Source organism: Eubalaena glacialis, chromosome 9, assembly GCF_028564815.1.
Source record: "Eubalaena glacialis isolate mEubGla1 chromosome 9, mEubGla1.1.hap2.+ XY, whole genome shotgun sequence".
NCBI classification, from domain to species: Eukaryota; Metazoa; Chordata; class Mammalia; order Artiodactyla; family Balaenidae; genus Eubalaena; species Eubalaena glacialis.
The window spans coordinates 4,568,862-4,586,757 of record NC_083724.1 but is presented as its reverse complement, the minus strand read 5'-3'; the positions used below and the strand labels follow the sequence as shown (position 1 = coordinate 4,586,757).

At 53.2% G+C, this 17,896-nt stretch overlaps 1 protein-coding gene across 3 annotated transcripts; it reads left to right on the top strand.

Moving 5' to 3' along the window:
* The first annotated feature begins 12,386 nt into the window (after positions 1-12,386).
* On the top strand, positions 12,387-16,596 carry GFI1B (growth factor independent 1B transcriptional repressor). Of its 3 annotated transcripts, none has more exons than XM_061200890.1 (6): positions 12,387-12,486; positions 12,983-13,123; positions 13,545-13,816; positions 14,388-14,525; positions 15,456-15,621; positions 16,418-16,596. In XM_061200890.1, the coding sequence occupies exons 1-6, from the start codon at positions 12,387-12,389 to the stop codon at positions 16,594-16,596; spliced, it is 996 nt and encodes a 331-aa protein (XP_061056873.1). The 3 variants fall into 3 exon arrangements, with proteins under 3 accessions (XP_061056873.1, XP_061056872.1, XP_061056876.1); XM_061200889.1 differs by having other exon boundaries at positions 15,357-15,621; XM_061200893.1 differs by lacking the exon at positions 14,388-14,525.
* Positions 16,597-17,896: the final 1,300 nt, after the last annotated feature.

The window sequence follows — 17,896 nt, the reverse complement described above, 5'->3', positions numbered from 1 at the left end:
TCACCCCCAGGGCAAAGACCACCTGGTCCATCCTCTCGTCCCCAGGACGGGTGGGCTCAGCTCAGCTCCCGTTTGCTGCATTCTGTGGCCATTCTAAGCCAAGACCATAAATGTACCCAAGGTCACAGAGCTGATGCCAGCCGATGCTGGGACCAGAGGCTGAACCCTGCAGCACACCCAGCACAGCACAGGCCAGCCTTACCGGGGTCAGTCTGTGCCTGTCGTCTGCTGAGACAGGATTCCACAGGGTCCTTCCCCTCAGATAGCTGCTGGTCTTATTAAGAAGCAGCTGAGTGCCCATGACAATGGGCAGAGACAAGAATCCAAGGGTTGTCGTGGTGGGCCAAATCCTTTGTACTACAGGTGACCCAGAGATGGTGGGAAGCCTGGAAGGCTTCCTGGAGGAGTAGACTGAAGAAAAAGGACATTCCAGGCAGGGAGAACAGGAAGGGCAAAGGCAGGAGTTGGAATTTGGTCTGGTGGATAAAGAATGTCACCTGCCATATCAGTAAACAAAGGATGTTGTGGCCACCAAGCCCTCAGCCACTGCAGCCACCCCCAAGGGTGCACCTCAGGGGATTCAGGATGGAGAAAAACAGGATACTGACCCTAGATAGTTAAGATGCATATCAAAGGAATAATTTCATTAAGCCCAGACTCTTGCATTTTCCCATTCATAGAAAAGCCCTAAATTCATTAACTTGAGATGCCTGGGTTTTTTGTTTGTTTGTTTGTTTGTTTTTTGGCTGCGCTGTGCGGCATGTGGGATCTTATTTCCCCAACCAGGGGTCGAACCCACGCCCTCTGCAGTGGAAGCGCGGAGTCTTAACCACTGGATCGCCAGGGAAGTTCCCCGGTTTTTCTTTAATTAGCAATAATCTTTTGATGTTCGACTACCTGTTTTTTTGTTTTGTTTTGTTTTGTTTTGTTTTGTTTTGTTTTTGCAAAAACTCCTATATATCCTGGCTCCTCCCTTACCTCTTTAGAACAGTCCCTCAGAGCTACCTGAGAGGCTGTTTCCTGGGCTTAAGTCCTCAGTAATGCCCCAAATAAAATATAATTATCAACTTGCAGGTTGGGCTTTTTTTTTTTAATCGACAGTCTCCAGCAGGAAGGACACAGCATACTGAGGTGACAATGAGAAGATGGTTAGAAGGTGGCAGCTACAAACACTTTTCTGGCTTTATTCTGTGTCCTTGCCCAAACCCTTTTTCCACTCTCCCATGGTTTTAGCAGGTCGGCCAGCCCTGGCCAATGAGAGGCCCATATCCCTCTCCCCACTACAGTGAATGGTGCAGAGATGAGCCAATCAGAGTCACTCCCTGGCCTCTAACTGAAACTATTGAGAGAGCAGCTTTCTTTCCACTGGAGTTTCTAAGCTTATAGACTCAAATTGGTAATGCTGAGGATCTCAGCCGCAGGGTAAAGCAAAGCTGAGAGATGGAAAGTGAGCTATTCATGCATTGGTTGATTGATCCATTCATTCTGTAACTACATCATCAGTATCTACCATACACTGAGATTCAGCTGTGAGCCAGTGAAATGAGACCCCTGCTCTTGTAGTGCCCACATTCCTTGTGGGCAGTGAGGCCCCAAAAATAAATAAATAAAGAGGAAATAAATCCACAAGATATTTTCAGTTAATTATGAATGCTAAGAAGAGCAAGGCTGATGAAACAGAAAGTGTCTGGGGTGGGAAAGTCAGGCTTTAGTTGATGGCAAAGGAGGTCTTGCTACAGTGGTGACATTTCAGCGGAGACCTGGATGACAAGGGGTCAGCCATGGAAAGATCTGGTGTTGGACCATCCAGCAGAGGGGACAACAAATGCAAATCTCCTGAGGCTGGAATGAATGAGATCCAGGCAATATCATGTGAGCATCTGGATCCAGCCATACCTGAAGTAGACACTTTTCAGTGACATGAAGTAATTGTTTTGTTGTTGTTCTTTTTTTTTTTTTTTTTAACAACTGTGTGGCCCCTGACCACAGGGAACCATTTTCTTTTTAAATATTTATTTACTTATTTATTATTTATTTTTGGCTGTGTTGGGTCTTAGTTGTGGCATGCGGGATCTTTCATCGAGGTGCGCGGGCTCTTCATTGCGGCACACGGGCTTCTCTCTAGTTGTGGTGCACAGGCTCCAGAGCACGCAGGCTCAGTAGTTGCGGCACATGGGCTTAGTTGCCCCGTGACATGTGGGATCTTAATTCCCTGACCAGGGATCGTCCCCTGCACTGGAAGGTGGATTCTTAACCACTGGACCACCAGGGAAGTCCCTTGTTGTTGTTCTTAAACAAGTTTAAATCGGGTTTCTGCAACTTGCATCTGAAAAAGTTCCATCATTTGGAAGAGTTCTGACACCATGAAAACACTGAGCGCTAATCTCTGAAGCTGAGATTTTTTGTCCTGTGGGCAAAGGGAACTCATTAAAGGTTTTTAAGCTAGGGGGGAATCTTCCTAATCTTGCTCCTTCTTTCCTCTCTAGGCTCATCTCTCGAACGTCCTATCCTTCCCTCCCCTTCCTTCAGTTGCCACCCTCCACTCAGACTGAACTTGGCTGCCGTCACTTCCCTGAAGTTCCTGGCCTCCAGCTCTTTGCACATCCTTCCCTACTTTCCTTCTCCCAACTAACTCAGCCCGGCGTCAACTTAGATGCCACTTCCTTCACTAACTCTCCAAGTCTGGGTCCATTTCCCCATGCCCCAATCTCCTTGTTTACATGCAAACCACGTTCACATCACAGCACTTGTTAGCCCAAATTGTAAATTTCTGGGTATTTTGTCCCACCTGCTAGACAAAGAAGAAGCTCACTAGGGCTCCTGTCTGGTTCTTGTTTGAAACCCTAGCATCTGGTACCTAGTAGGTACTCAGTAAACATGTATTAGCTAAGGGAATGTAATGGACCAAATGTCTGTGTCTCCCCAAAATTCATATGTTGATGAATGAATGTGATGGTATTTGGAGGTGGGGGCTTTGGATGGGGGATAGGTTTAGATGAGGTCATGAGGTTGGGACCCCCATGATGGGATTAGTGTCCTCTTAAGAAGAGGAAGAGAGACCAGAGCTTGTCCTCTCTCTGCCATGTGAGGCCTCAGCAAGATGGTGGCTGTCTACAAGCCTGGAAGCTTGTCCTCACCAGAGATTCAATCTGGTGGCAACTTGACCTTGGACTTCCCAGCCTCTGTGAGAAATAAATGCTGTTTAAGTCACCCAGTATGTGGTGTCTTGTTCTGGCAGCCCGAGCTGGGAGGAGGGAAGGGGGAAGAAGGAGGGACCTGGCACGTGAAAGGCACCAACAGAACTCGAATGAATGAATGAATGGGCACAAGGATGCTGATGTGACCTAGCCCTTGGAAGAGTCTACATGAAGGCATTTCATTTCCAGGGCTGCCTACCAAGAGGAGTGGTGATGGCTCTGCAGGCAGCCCTGGAGGGGATCCAGAGGCTGGGAGGTCTCAGTCTGCAAGAGCCTATGAGAGGCTGCCTGGGGCATCCTGGCTTCGACTGATGTGCTCATGGGGCCTGGACAGTGCTCTCCCATAGAGGGGCTCCCAGGTGGCTCCAGGGAAGGCCTGCCTTTACTTGCAGGCTGGGATCCTGGTCTAGGAAAGGAGTCCCTGAGTTGGTTACTCAAGGGGGAAGAGAAGGACCCTAAGTGGGACTACATCTTAGAACGACAGCTAAACTGTACATGCCTGATACAGCAGCTTTACACTAGAAAATACCCCAAAAACTAAATGCCCTGAATGGAGAAGGTGGTTGGTAAGGTAAGCCATGAAAACCGTGAAATCATTAAACATGTTAATGAAAGCCACAAGAGAACTTAGGAGGTCCTGAAACAAAATAACATTCAGTGAAAAGAAAAAAAGACCTGCTGGTTGACAATAGCAAAATGTGGACATGTGTGTACACCAAAGTGAATTAAGGGACAAGTTCTTGAATTATTTTTTATTTTATTTTTTATTTCTACTGTAATCACTTTTCTAATTATTTTTGATTTTTCTGAACGTCCTTGAATTCTTTGTCAAGTTTTCTGCATAATGACAAAGAGTTCTAGTTGACTGTGGGCAAACTGCGGCATCCAAAGAATATTCCAGGAGTTTCCACTAATCTCTCTCCACCAAGAAGAAAGACCAGTCGTCTCCTGTGTTTGGCCTGCGGTCCACCAGCACCAGCACTGCACAGACCAGGGTGACCCCAGGCTGGTGCTCCCCCGACGGCCTGGCCCAGCAGCAGTGAGACCCTGCCCGAAACCCCGCCTTTCTCTCCATGTCGGACCTTGGACTTCAGTTATGTCGGGGCTTCCTGTCGCCAAACTTGTTTTCTTTAGGAGGGAAACTTAATCTCTCCAGCTCTGGGCTGGCAGAGCATGCAAATCAGCCTAAGAGTGCTCTATTTTGTGAGTTCTCATATGCAAAACCTCCTGAAATAAATCAGCCATCCCATAAGCTGGAGGAGGCTTGAGGGGCAGAGGAGGAAGAAGGAGGTGGGGGGTATCAGGAGGTGGCCTCTGTGCCCAGTGGGCTGAAAGGTCCGAGACTGGCCATCCCAGCCTTCCCGCTGGTGACGGACACCTGGAGGCACCCCGCCGACACCCGGCCCTCCCTGTCCTCCACCAGATGGCAGCACAGGCGGGCCTTGGGACCCAAGAGCAGCTTGCCCGTGGGCCTGAGCAGCTGAGGGTCCCGCACATGCGGGAATCACCCACGTTCAATATCACACCTGCTGCTCCTCACTCGGTCTAGGGTCAAGTCTGGGGCAGCGTGAATTTGACTTTTTTCTCAACGGCAACCTCTGCAAGGACAAGAGGGGCCACTCTAAAAGCAGTTTGCAGCAGCACAAGCCGAGGGCTTTGTAGGCGAGTGCTCCAGGCTGGGGATGCTGAGTGCTGAGCTCATGGAATGAGGGAGGGAGGGATGGAGAAGAAGGAAAGGGAGGAAGGAAGGAGGGAGGGAAAGAGGAAAGAGGGAAAGAAAGAAAGAAAGAAAGAAAGAAAGAAAGAAAGAAAGAAAGAAAGAAAGAAAGAAAGAAAGAAAGGAAGGAAGGAAGAAAGAAAAGAAAGGAAGGAAGGAAAGGAAGGAAGAAAAAGAAAGAAAGGAAGAAAGAAAAAGAAGGAAAGGAAGGAAGGAAGGGAAAGGAAGGAAGAAAGAAAGAAAGAGACTAACTTATGAGTTCTCTACACAAAATCAGGTTGATAAGTAAATGTTTTATTTTAACTTCAATTTTTAAAATTTAATAATTTAGCCATTACTTTTGAAATCCACATGTTATTAAAAATTTCCGGAGAGTGAGTGCTGCTACAGGAGTGGAGGGTTAGAGAAGAGAATGGAGAGTCTTGGCTCCTGGAAAGCTTTGATAAGCAAATACAGCCCAGCGCTCTGGCGCGCTCTCTATTGGCTGTTCCTTCACCGCCAGATTTTGACACAAATAATCAGATTGAAAATCAGGTAGGGAAACAGAAGAGGAAACACACACGCGCGCGCACACACACACACACACACACACACACACACACACACAGAAGGGGGGGGAAAGGAGAAGTATCTACTTGAGCAGAGAGTCACGAATTGACCGGGTGGCACCGGCCCCAGAGGGAGCAGCGAGGTTCCCACCGTGGACGCAGAGCTCCGGACAGGTGAGTGAGTAGAGCGCCCCTGCCTCTTCTTTTGAAATTTGCATATTCGACTTAGCTCGTTTCCAAGCGGTTTACCTAGTCCCTTTGGCAGTCCTGGGAAGACTAAGGTGGGCTGGAAAAATCTCTTTTATGAGAAGTGGCTTTCAGTCCTTGAACCCAGAGAAGAGGTGGTAAGGAGACAGTCTTCTCTGAGATGCTGCGAGCCCCCGTGTACCCGAGGAGGAATTACCTTCCGCCAATTGTGCGTGTATACCCGTTGTTGTTGTTATTTTTGTTTTTGCTTTTTGGCCGTATGGCATGCGGGATCTTAGTTCCCTGACCAGGGATGGAACCCGTGCCCCCTGCAGTGGAAGCGCGGAGTCTTAACCACTGGACCGCCAGGGAGGTCCCATGAACGCCCTTTCAAGATTTGATTTTAGGCTGACAGAGATCACCTACCTGCACGATGTCAGACCCACACCCCAGCTCTCCCAGGGACCTGGGCAGGCGAGGCAGGACACACGTGGAGGTGCCCAAGTTGGTGTCCATCTTCGGGGACAGACTGGTCCTGTCCCCAGGGCACTCTGAGCCTTTCTTTGGCTGTGAAATAAGAGAGTGGGATTGAGGACTCTGAAGGAAGTCTTAGCTTCAGCACCCGCAGTCCCAGGCGACCTTCCCCAAAGTTCCTGGGACACTTTGAGAGGGAGGCGCTTCACATTCAGAGCCTCCTAAGGGGAACAGGGGACTGCCATCTCCACTGCACCCTCCCACCCAGCCTCCAGGAACAAGAGATGGGGAGGTGGTGCCTCAGCCGCTTCTACCTAATTTTGAAGAAAAAGCCAAGTTAGAGTCTGGGCGTCTGGGGAGAGGTGCTTGCTCTAACGTAGGGCTTGTTAAGGGGGGCAGTCCACAGAATCACTGTGGGTATGTGCCTGTGTACATTTTGCTGGGAAGAAAGTCCGCAGCTTTCATGAGATACTATGGTGGGAGGTGCAAAGTAATTTTCGGTCTCTGGACGTGGATCTGGTGGGAGCCAGCTGAGCTGCACCTGCCCACATGGGCTCACTCCTCTGCACATTTCTTAGTGGGCAACAGGTAGAAGACTTCAGTCTTAGAGAAGGGGCAAGTTTCTTGTCCTCAGAGGTGGTGCAGAAGGGATTCTTTGGATAAGAAGATGTGTGAGGTTTCTTCCAACTCAGATTTGGGGATCGGAGGGAATTCCCTGGTGGTCCAGTGGTTAGGGCTATGTGCTTCCATTGCAGGGGGCACGGGTTCGATCCCTGGTCGGGGAGCTAAGATCCTGCAAGCCACTCGGCCAAAAAAAAAAAAAAAGATTTGTGGGTTGGTATGTCAGTTTCCCAGCAGAAAGATCTTGGGGACCACCAAAGAGTTATACTTGGGTTAGGTTTGATTGATGGAGTCACTCAAAACCAGTGCAGAGCATTTTCTCAAGGCTTTCAGGAGACTGGGTGGTGGTGTCCTACTGGAGAGTACAAGGGCTCCCGAAGCCTTTGGGGCCAGATCGCACCCCCTGGGAAAACTAGCCTGATCACATGTGATGCTTCACTGTGACACAACCTCCCAACCCTTTTCAGCAACAACAGAAAACTTTACCCTTCCTCAGTCTAGAGGGTGGTTTTTGTTCCTTTGTTTCCAGGAATTCAAACCAATGGGAACTGCTTTAGCCTCTAATTCAGAGATGCTCAGGAAATGTTTTGTTCACTCCTTTTTGTTTTGTTTTTGTTTTTTAAATTAATTTTTATTGGAGTATAGTTGCTGTACACTCCTTTTTGTTTTTAATTCAGGTAAAGTACACATAACATGAAACGGACCATTTTAATCATTTTTTAAGTGGCCAGTTCAGTGGCATGAAGCACATTCACATTTGCTGTGCTACCGTCACCACCATCCATTTATAGAACTTCTTTCATCTTGCAAAAAACTGAAACTCCGTCCCCAGTAAACAATAACTCCCCATTCCTCCCATGCCCCCAGCCCCTGGCCCCCACCATCCTACTTTCTGTCTCTGAATTGGACTACTCTAGGTAACTCACATAGGTAGACTCATACAGTATTCATCCTTTGGTGTCTGGCTTAATTTCAAGTGGCATAATGGCCTCATTGTTCATCCATGTTGTAGCATGTGTCAGGATCACTTTCCTTTTGAAGACTGAATAATATTCCATTGTTATGTCTATACTATATTTTGTTTATCCTGTTCATCCATCAATGGACACATCGGTTGTTTCCACCTTTTGGCTGTTGTGAATAACACTGCTATGAACCTGGGTGTACAAGTATCCGTTCAAGTCCCTGCTTTCGATACTTTTATATACCCAGAGGTGGATTCACCTCTTTTTGACATTGCATCCTCTGAACTTAGGAAGAGACATTTGAGAACTCCTTCCAAATTTCGAATAAAAGTAATGACTACCCTCTGCTGGGGCCCCAAAAAGGACCTGGGCTCACGTCCCCTGACTCCTACATGGAAAGGGTGATTTTTTGTTTGTTTGTTTGTGTTTCCCCTTGAGTCGTGTCTTTAAACATAAAGGAAGTCCAAAGGGTCCTCCGTAGCAGACTCTGAGAAACAACGGAGTCTTACTCAACCCTCCCAAAAAGGGAACCCGAGTGATGAGTTTCTTAGTCAAGGTAGGTCGCTCCCGTGCTAAAAGTCAACGAACCCCAGCATGGGATTTTAGAGCAAAAGGGAAGTTTAGAAATCTCTTAGTCCAACCGTCCCTTTTGAGAGATAGGAAAACCAAGCCCCAGGTTGGCGGCTGACGTGGTTAAGCTCAAGGTCACAGAATCCGATTCAGCCCCACGGGAGGCGCCTCGTTGCACGGAAATCACAGGCCTGCGGCTCTGGCTCCACCTGGAAGTCGGGGTGCAGGGCTGCCCCTCTTCAGAAGTACTGGCCGAGATTCTGACTCAGGGTCGGGGAACCCTCTATTGGGATTGGGGGTTTTTGAAGAGATATTAACAGTGAGGCTCTTTCCGGAGGCCCGATACCATCAAGGCCTCTGTTTTATGAAGAAATCTTGGGCTTCTTTCACAATCTCTGCTCTTAGATCTTTCTCAGGACAGGTTAGTGTGAATCAAACAGTGTGGTTGTTAATTAACTACGGTATAGGTGATTGGTTCCTTTTTTTTTTAACTCAGCTCACAGGGGTCAAAAGGAAGTTCTCTGGGTGCACTTGGCCTCCACAGTGAGCTTGATGGCTCAGCTGTAGGGTTGCCTTCGCCACTGTCACTTTGCCAGGCTTAACGGAGAGAATGTTCTAGGGAGGGAAGGGGAAGAGATTGGGGGCGCTGGGGGGATCCCTAGAGTGGGCCCTGAGAATCACCTTCCTGGGACCCCCTTGCTCCGCTGTGTACGTGCTTCTGAACCCCAGAGTGCCATTGTGTTGTCATCCCGGGTTCCAATCAGCTGACCTCTAGGGTCTCCTTGGGTTCTGAGCCCAAGGGATCACCGAAGCTTCCTAAAAGAAGCCTGTTCTCTCGCCTGCCTCTCCACCCCAAACTCCTCACGAGCCTAGGTGGGGCCTGCTGGATCCTGGAAGGGTCCAAAGATCAGGGGAATTTGATTTGTCCCCCATCTTGCCCCACCAATGAGACTTCTCCTCCCTGCTCCAGGCAGGCTGTCTTCACCCGGTGTCGAAAGGACCACAGGAGCAGACGGGCAGAGCTTGGGGCCAGGAGTCAAGTCCTAGCAGGCAGGGGCTCTGGGTCTGGCTCTGCTGTGAGGCCCTGGACAGGCCACTTGCCTCTCTCAGCCTCAGTTTCCCCCCACCCTGTGACCCGGGAAGACAATCACTGTTTCCCTTGCCCCCGTGGGTGTCAGATTCAGTGACACAGTGCACACTGGGGAACTTTACGTGCTGTCCTGGTTTCCTCCTTAGCTTGTCAGCTCAGTTGCCACCGCCCTGAACAAGAGCCCACCCCGTGGTCTGACAGCCAAGAGCACGGAGGCCTGGGAGGCAGAGGACCGAGTCCAGCTCCGCCTCACTCTGCCCTGGGATTGTGAGCCCGTCTCTCAGCCTCAGTTCCTCCTCTGTAAAATGGGGTAATAGCCACTCAGCTCACAAGCCAGGATTATCAGAGCTGAGGCTCTGCAGATCCAGGCTGCAAGAAGTATTTCCTGGTGTTCTAGCTCAGCGGCTTTAATACCTACTTTTGGTTCTAGTTGATTGACTAATAAAATACTATGTTTTTAAAAAATCGTGGCTACAGAGGTCCCCCTAGAACAGAAGGAGTGGGGAACCCAGCCCCCCAGCCCTCCCCTAGAACGTGGGGGTCTCCTCTCACTCTGCCCAGGCTCTGGCCTCTTCAGGGTGCTCCTGAAGCCAAGAGTTAGAAGGGGGAAGGAAGGGGGAGTGTGGGGAGCCCTGGGCGGGGGGAGGGGAGGAGGCATGAGGAAGAAGACTGTCCCTGGGAGATAAGAGCTGCCCCACAAGCCTGCGGAGGACAGCAGGCTGGCCGAGCCTCTTGAGGTCAAAATCTGACAGCTGGACCGGACCCCAGAGGCCATCAGGTCCCACCCCCTCATTTCAGGGCCCAGGGGGAGGAGCCTGGAGCGTGTCCCGGCTCCTGGTCAGGGCTTGACCCCATCCATAGAGCATGCCGGCTTTGGGTCAGGCACTGGGGATGCCACCAGACCAGACAGGACCCAAGCAGTGCCTGCCTTCCCAAAGCCTCTCCTCTGTGGGCTGAGTACCTCCATCCCCCAAGCAGCCCAGGCACCACACCGGGCCCTTTACACAATTGTTTGTAATAAATAAAGATCCTTTCTCTCCCCAGCAGTCCCAGGAGGTTGGTTTGAGATCGCCATTTAGCAGATCTGGACACTGAGGCCTCCATCCAGGAAGGCTGGGCCTGGGATGGCCCCTGGCAGAGCGGCATGGCCCAAACTCCTGCTGCCCCCAGAGGGGCGGGCAGGTCTGGGCACGGGTGTGGGTACCTCTTCTGCCTGCTCCGGGTCATCCCCTTGGGGAAGGGGTGGCTCCCAGGGCCGCTCCCAAGGCAGAGCTCCAAGCTCCCTCTCTAATCTGCCTGCTCCCAGCCTGCTCCTTGGCCACGGCCTTATCAACCAGGCCCTCGCTGTTGTTCAGAGCTTTTTCCCGCGATCTTTTTCCCCCGCACTTGGCCCTATCACGCCTGCAGCCTTGCCTGGTGCCTGGGCTGGCCCAGGAGTGGGGGACTCCTCCTCTGAGGCCTGGGGAATGGGCCCAGCAGAGCTGCCATCAGCACCGGCATCGGCTGAGTATTTCCTCTGAACTTCTGCCTGGGTGTGGCATGAGGGTGGGGAGGAGAGAGGACCACCAGGAGATGCTCTTGTCTCCTGGGAGTCCTCAGGAGAGCCTCATGGCTGGGCGCAGGGATGTGAAACATTTTGGGGGGTGGGGCGGAGGGCAGGAGATGCTCTCTGCCCCAGAGGGCTCCGCACCAGAAGCCAAGAGTACCGGGTAGCCAGGCTGGTCCAGCTCCGCACTCCCCGCCCCGCTGACCCGTGGGCTCAGTGACGGGCCTGGGCTGGGCTGCCCTGTGCTCAGTCCCCAGAGTTGGTGGACATTGGCCTCTTCCTCCCTGTGCACAGAATGACCTCAGGCCTCCAGTGGGGTCCTCTCGGGCCTCGAGCTCCACATACAACCTCAACCATCCCCTCCACCCACGAGGAGAGAGAAAAAGCCCCTCCCTCTCTGGGGACCAGATTCTGGGCTGGAGCTGTGGACAAGGTGCAGCCCCGCTCTGGCTACATCAGCACCCAACTTGCACAATAACGTGGATGTGCGATTGAGGTGGCCCCCCTCGCTGCAGCCCACCTGCCAGGCTCCTCTCTGACAGACGCTGAGCACATACTATGCACTCACCAGCACCATAAACCTGGATTACCATCTTACAGAAAAGGTAATAGGCCCAGAGAGGTTAAGCGTCTGCCCCAGATTGCACAGTGGGTGAGCTGGGATTCTAACCCATGAGCATCTGACTCCAAAACCTGTGCTCAGACCACAACTTTCCGTGGCCTCTGAATGCAGACCCCACCGGGATGCAGATGCAGTTTTCTGGGTGCAGGGTCCAGGGTGTTTCACAAATGGAGGTACCCCTGCCCTTCCTTCTCTGCTCCCAGTGTAACTCAGGGCATGCAGCAGGAGCAGGCTGACCTGGGGTTTTCTAGAAGTGGGTGTATTGGTTTTCCAGCAAGAGAGGAGTGAGGGACACTAGGCTTTGTAGCTGCTGTAACAAAATACCATAAACTGGGTGGCTTAACACAACAGGAATGTATTCATTCAGGGTTCTGGAGTCTAGAAATCCAAAATCAAGGTGTCAGCAAAGTCAGCTCCTCTGGAGTTTCTGAGGGAGCGTCTGTTTCAGGCTTGTCTCCTAGCTTCTGGCTTGCCAGCAATCCTTGTCTTGAAGCCGCATCCCTCCAAATCTCTGCCCCCATCTCCACGTGGCCCTTCTTCCTGCGCGTGTCTGTGTCTGTGTGTCCAAGTTTCCTTCTTCTTATAAAGACACTTGTCACATTGGATTTAGGGTTTCTCCACACCTAGTGTGATGTCAGCTTAACTTGATTACATCTGCAAAGACCCTATTTTCAAATAAGGTCACATTCACAGATTCTGGGTGGACATGAACTTTGGGGGACACTATTCAAACCAGGACAGTGGATTTTGATTTTAGGAGGAGGTCCTAAAATGCAGAAGAGTATCGTCCTCTTGTCCTGCCTAAACTGTCTCATTTTCTCCCCCTGTAGGTGTGGGGCACCCGTTGACAATGCCACGCTCCTTCCTGGTAAAGAGCAAGAAGGCTCACACCTACCACCAGCCCCGTGCCCAGGAGGATGAGCTCCTCTGGCCTCCTGCCCTTGGCCCTGGTGAGTCATAGCCCAGGCTGGCCTTCTGCTGTACCCACCAGGACTCCCTGCCCACGTGATGGGGAGGCAGCAGCATCCCACCGGAAGTAGCCGCTCTTCCAAGTCTGGAAACAGGAGGCGTTCAGTACATGTGGGTTGAATGAATGAATAAATGCACCCATCTCTTCTCACTCCATGGGGGTGATGAGAGCATCCTGATTGGAGCTGTCTTCAGCAGCTGACGTGTGACTCGTAATCAGAGGGCTGATCTAGGGCTGAGGGTGGGTGCTCGGAAAAACGGAGACTGGTCCGTGAGCTCTCCTCGGTGGGGGGGCAGGGGGGAGGGGGGAGGGCGGGGGTCTCCTCCTGGCCTCCACGCTGCTCCCACCATCCTAGGCAGAACCGCTGAGCGTGCGCATCTAGGGGCGGCAGCAGCGGTCTCTCTCTGGTGCCCCTCCTTCCCCCAGTCCCTCCGGACTTCCCAGAGCTGAAGTCTGACGGTCTTGTCTCCCCACAGTGGCCAGGGACCAGGTCCTGAGCACCAACCCTGTCCTCAGCACCCTGTTCCCAAACCAGTGCCTGGACTGGACTGACCTCAAACGGGAGCCGGAGCTGGAGCTGGACCAGAGCTTGATGACCAGGATGGCCTCCACCCCAGGTACCCAGCAGGGGACCCCCGCCACCCCCCAGCGGGTGCAAGGGGAATGGAGGATATGGGCCTGTGGAAGCAGGGCCCCTTGGAGTTGTGGAGTCAGGGAGGATCGACAATCCGGGCTCTCAGGCTTCTGCTTGAATCCCTCCAGGACGGGGAGTTCATTCCCACATGAGAGCCTCTGTGTGGTGGGGCAGAGGAAGCAGCTGGACAGGCCCACGTAGTGGGTGAGGTGGGCACTCTGCAGGGGTTGGGGCACATTTCTTGACTGAAAAGCCAAGGAGCCACAGTGAGGACCCAGACCACCTCCCAGTAAATAATTTGGGCTACACACCAAAGCCTCAGCATGAGGTCACAATGGAGGGTGGAGGGGAGTGGGTGCCCTGCTTTTAATGTCACCACTAGGTATATGTCCCACTCTCCACAGAGGGGCCTGCTGTGACGTCCCGACCCCAAGATGGGGACTCGCCATCCTCCGACTCACCCCCGTTCTACAAGCCCAGATTCTCCTGGGATGCCCTGGCTTCATCTTACGGCCACAGCTACCAGCAGGCCCCCTCCACCATGCAGTCTGCCTTCCTGGAGCGCTCCGTCAGCCTGTATGGCAGCCCTCTGGTGCCCAGCACCGAGCCGCCCTTGGACTTTAGCCTCCACTACTCCCCGGGCTTGGACACATACCACTGCATCAAGTGCAGCAAGGTGGGTGGCCGGGATGCGGGTGGGCTCTCAGGTCCTGCTTGCATCCCCTCTCCAGCACCCTGGCAGCTGCGAGTGTTCAGAGCTGGGTGCCCCCTGTGATGTGACTCTTGGGTCCTCTGGTGGGATCAAGGACTCACAACATTCGTCCTCATCACCATCCATTGAGCCCTGTGCTGAGCACTTGACATGCATGAGCCCCGGGAGGTGGACGAAGGGCTAAGGTTCAGAGACGTTGAGTCACTTGCCCAATAGCACGCAGCAAGTAGATATCACAACCAGCATTCAAACCTGGCTCTGCCCAACTCCCACTTTTTAACCGCCATTCAGCCTCCAGATAGGGCCAGGAGGGGCCTTCCAAATGCCCCCTCCCAGACTCCATTCTATAGACAGGAAAGCCAGCCACAGAGAGGGAAAGGGACCTTCCCAGGACACACAGCACATGGCAGGAGAATCGGCAATACAGTGTTCCTTCTCCTGTACACCCCCTATGGCTGAGCTGGGTGCAGAGGTGGGACCCCGGCCCCTCTCCCTCTCGGCACCCCCGGGGCCTCATGCTCTGCCCCTCCTGCAGGTGTTCTCCACCCCACATGGGCTCGAGGTGCACGTCCGCCGCTCCCACAGTGGGACCCGGCCTTTCGCCTGCAACGTCTGCGGCAAAACCTTCGGCCATGCAGTGAGCCTGGAGCAGCACACGCACGTCCACTCCCAGGTGGGCAGCTGGCTGAGCGCAGCACCCTCACTTCTCACTCCTGCTCTGTGCTCCCCCCCAGGAAGCCTAGGGGGCTTCGATGGGTCTCTCTCTGTGCCCCTGAGGGTGACAGATCGGTGGGCCCTCATTATCTGCCGCCCTGATCTGGGTCTCCATCACCCGCCCTTAACACATCTGAGTCCCTGATGGACCAAGCTGGCTTCATGTACAGTTGCAAGAGGCTAGGAGCTCAGGTGGGATTTCGGGGGCAGCGAGATGTCTGTGATGCTGAGGAATGACCCGACATCCTGGGTGGTCAGGACAGGTTTCTCACCTCTGAGACCCTTGACTCTTAGAATCTTGAAGTCAGGCTTAAATGTTCATCTCATCCCACTCAGCCCTACCTGATGCCGAAATCCCTTCCTCAGAATCCCATTCCAGGGAAAGCACCTGAAACTGACCTGAGTTGCTAACACCTGGGTAGATATAAAAGCTCAGGTGGGAAAAGCAGGAAAAGATGGTTAGAGTGTACCACGTGCCAGTTGCCAGCTCAGTTCCCGACCTCCAATCCTCCCAACGATCCTTTGAGGTCACTACCCATAACGATCCAATGTACAGATGAGGAAACTGAGTCCCAGGGAGGTTAAATGACTTGCCAAAGGTCACGTGATGAGTAAGAGGCAGAAGCCAGAATTGGGCCCCAATAATTCAGCCGCTTAAACAGACCACAAGGGAAAATCCCCTAATAGGAGGCCACTCAGGAGCCAGGCCTCGCCCCCTCCTGGGAGGCAGGAATGGGGGTCCCTGGGCCCCATCCTCGAGGCCACCCCAATGGAGTGTCCTGTTCCTCAGGGGATCCCGGCCGGGTCCAGTCCCGCGCCCAGCTTGGCAGTCCCGGGTCGCGAGGCCCCACCTGCGCCTGACCCCCCGGGGCCTCGTTTCCTCCGGCAGGGGCGCAGCTTCGAGTGCCGGATGTGCGGCAAGGCCTTCAAGCGCTCGTCTACCCTGTCAACCCACCTGCTCATCCACTCGGACACGCGGCCCTACCCCTGCCAGTTCTGCGGCAAGCGCTTCCACCAGAAGTCGGACATGAAGAAGCACACCTACATCCACACCGGTGAGGCCGCGGCCCGCGCTCTGCCCCGGCAGAGCTCCTCCCCGGCCTGGGTCCGCCGACCCTCCCCCCACCCCGCCCCCACCAAGCCCCCCACCCCAGGGCCCAGACAGAGCCTCCGGACACCCCACCTTTCACTGTTAAAAGGTGCGGGCTTTAGGACCCGGGTGAGGAGGGATGGGGGTGTCAGGTTACACAGGGGAGGCCACCCCCCTCCAACAGGAGGGCTGGACACGCCGTGCTACTTAATGCCTAGAAAAAGTACTGGAAGGAAATAGCAAAATGTCGACACTGATAATCTGTGTGTAGAAGTGAGACCAGCAGGTGAATTTCTCCTTCGTTCGTCATTCCTTCATTCACTCATTCCTCCAGCCATTCATTCCTTCATTCCCGCATTCATTCATTTCCCATTTGGTCATTCATTCATTCATGCTGCTACTCACCCTTTTGGTCCCCCACTCATTCACCCATTCCCCGTTTGGTCCCTCATTCATCATCCCTCCAGCCATGCATTCATTCATTCCTCAGCTGTTAGCCAGTGCCTCTTTTGTGCAGGGCCCTGTACCAGGTGCTGGGCTTCATTGATAAACAAGGTGGACCCAGTCCCTGCCTTAAAACCGGGATACAATTGGCCGAGGGGTTGGGTGGTCAGAGTTGTATTTTTCTTGTCTCCCTTTTCTAATTATTTTCTAAAGCGAACATGCGATAAAACATAATGAGGTTCCAGAGAACAACTGCAGGGCACTGGGGCAGCAGGTCTGGTCCAAACGGCCCTGACCCCGTCCTTGCCGCCCCGCAGGTGAGAAGCCACACAAGTGCCAGGTGTGTGGGAAGGCTTTCAGCCAGAGCTCCAACCTCATCACTCACAGCCGGAAGCACACGGGCTTCAAGCCCTTCAGCTGTGAGCTGTGCACCAAGGGCTTCCAGCGTAAAGTGGACCTGCGGCGGCACCGCGAGAGCCAGCACAACCTCAAGTGAGGCTGTCCCCGCTCCCAGCTCCTGACCAGCCTGCCCCAAGATTGTGTCACCTGGAGGGAGGCCAGCCTCACACACCCAGATCCCCAGTCTCCTGGAGGCAGCGCTGGACGGGACTCATCAAGCTTGTTTTGAGACTCACGAAATTGCTGTGTGACCTCGGGCAAGTCACTTTCCCTCTCTGGACCAACAATTCTCCTGCTGCAAAGTGTGGCACCTGGGTCTTTTCTGAGCTGATGTTGTCTACAGGTCTAAGAGCTCGGTGCCTTCCCCCGGGGCAGAGCCCAGGAGGCCAGAGTAGCCCCAGGTGCACAGCGATGCCAAGAACAGACCAGAGCTGGGACCCACAGAGAAATCCTCCCCCTGCCTGCTGCTCACTGGGATCTGGTCAGCTCGGTTTTCAGCAGGCCCCTTTCTGGCTGCCACGGATGGTCAGAGCTGTCTCCTGCCCCAGTGGGAGACCTAGCACCCCTCTGCTTCAGCCAACGTGCTGGCTGCTCCCCACTCCTGACGGGCACTCAGGCCACGGGGGTTCCAGTTCTGCGGTCAGACCACGGGGAAACCAGCAGTTACTGCTGTCAAAAGCCTGTTCCTCTCAACAGCTGTAAATAAAAGACACAGATTTACTTACATTTCGCCACCATTTTTTAAACGCGTACTGGGTGCAAGCTAGTGCCTGAGGCTTTGGGGAGGGATGGTGGGGAGGCTTGAAAAGCATAGAAAGCTCTGTAGTCGCTCACAGACACATTGGGAGACCAAACTGATAAAGTGCTGAAACAGAGGCATGAGAGACCCGTGTGACAAGACCCCAGGCAAGGGCAAGGTGGATGCAGCTGGGGCGGTATCAGTTTCCTGTGGCTGCTCTAACAGATCACCGCAAACTCGGTGGCTTCAAACAACACAAAGGGGGACTTCCCTGTGGTCCACTTATTAAGACTCCGTGCTTCCAACGCAAGGGGCGTGGGTTTGATCCCTGGTTGGGGAACTAGGATCCCACACGCCAAGGGGCACAGCCAGAACATTAAACACACACACACACACACACACACACACACACACAAAGGTATTCTCTTACAGTTGTGGAGGTCAGAAATCCAAAATGAGTCTCACGGGGCTAAAAGTCAAGGTATCGGCAGGGCTGGTTCCCTCTGGAGGCCCCAGGGGAGGTTCTGTTTCCTCATCTTTTCCAGCTTTTAGAGGCCGCCTGCATCCCTCAGCTTGTGGCCTCTTCCTCCATCTTCAAAGTGCGTCACTTGGACCTCCCATCAGCCCACCTCCTTCCTCTGCTTTTGACCTTCTTGCC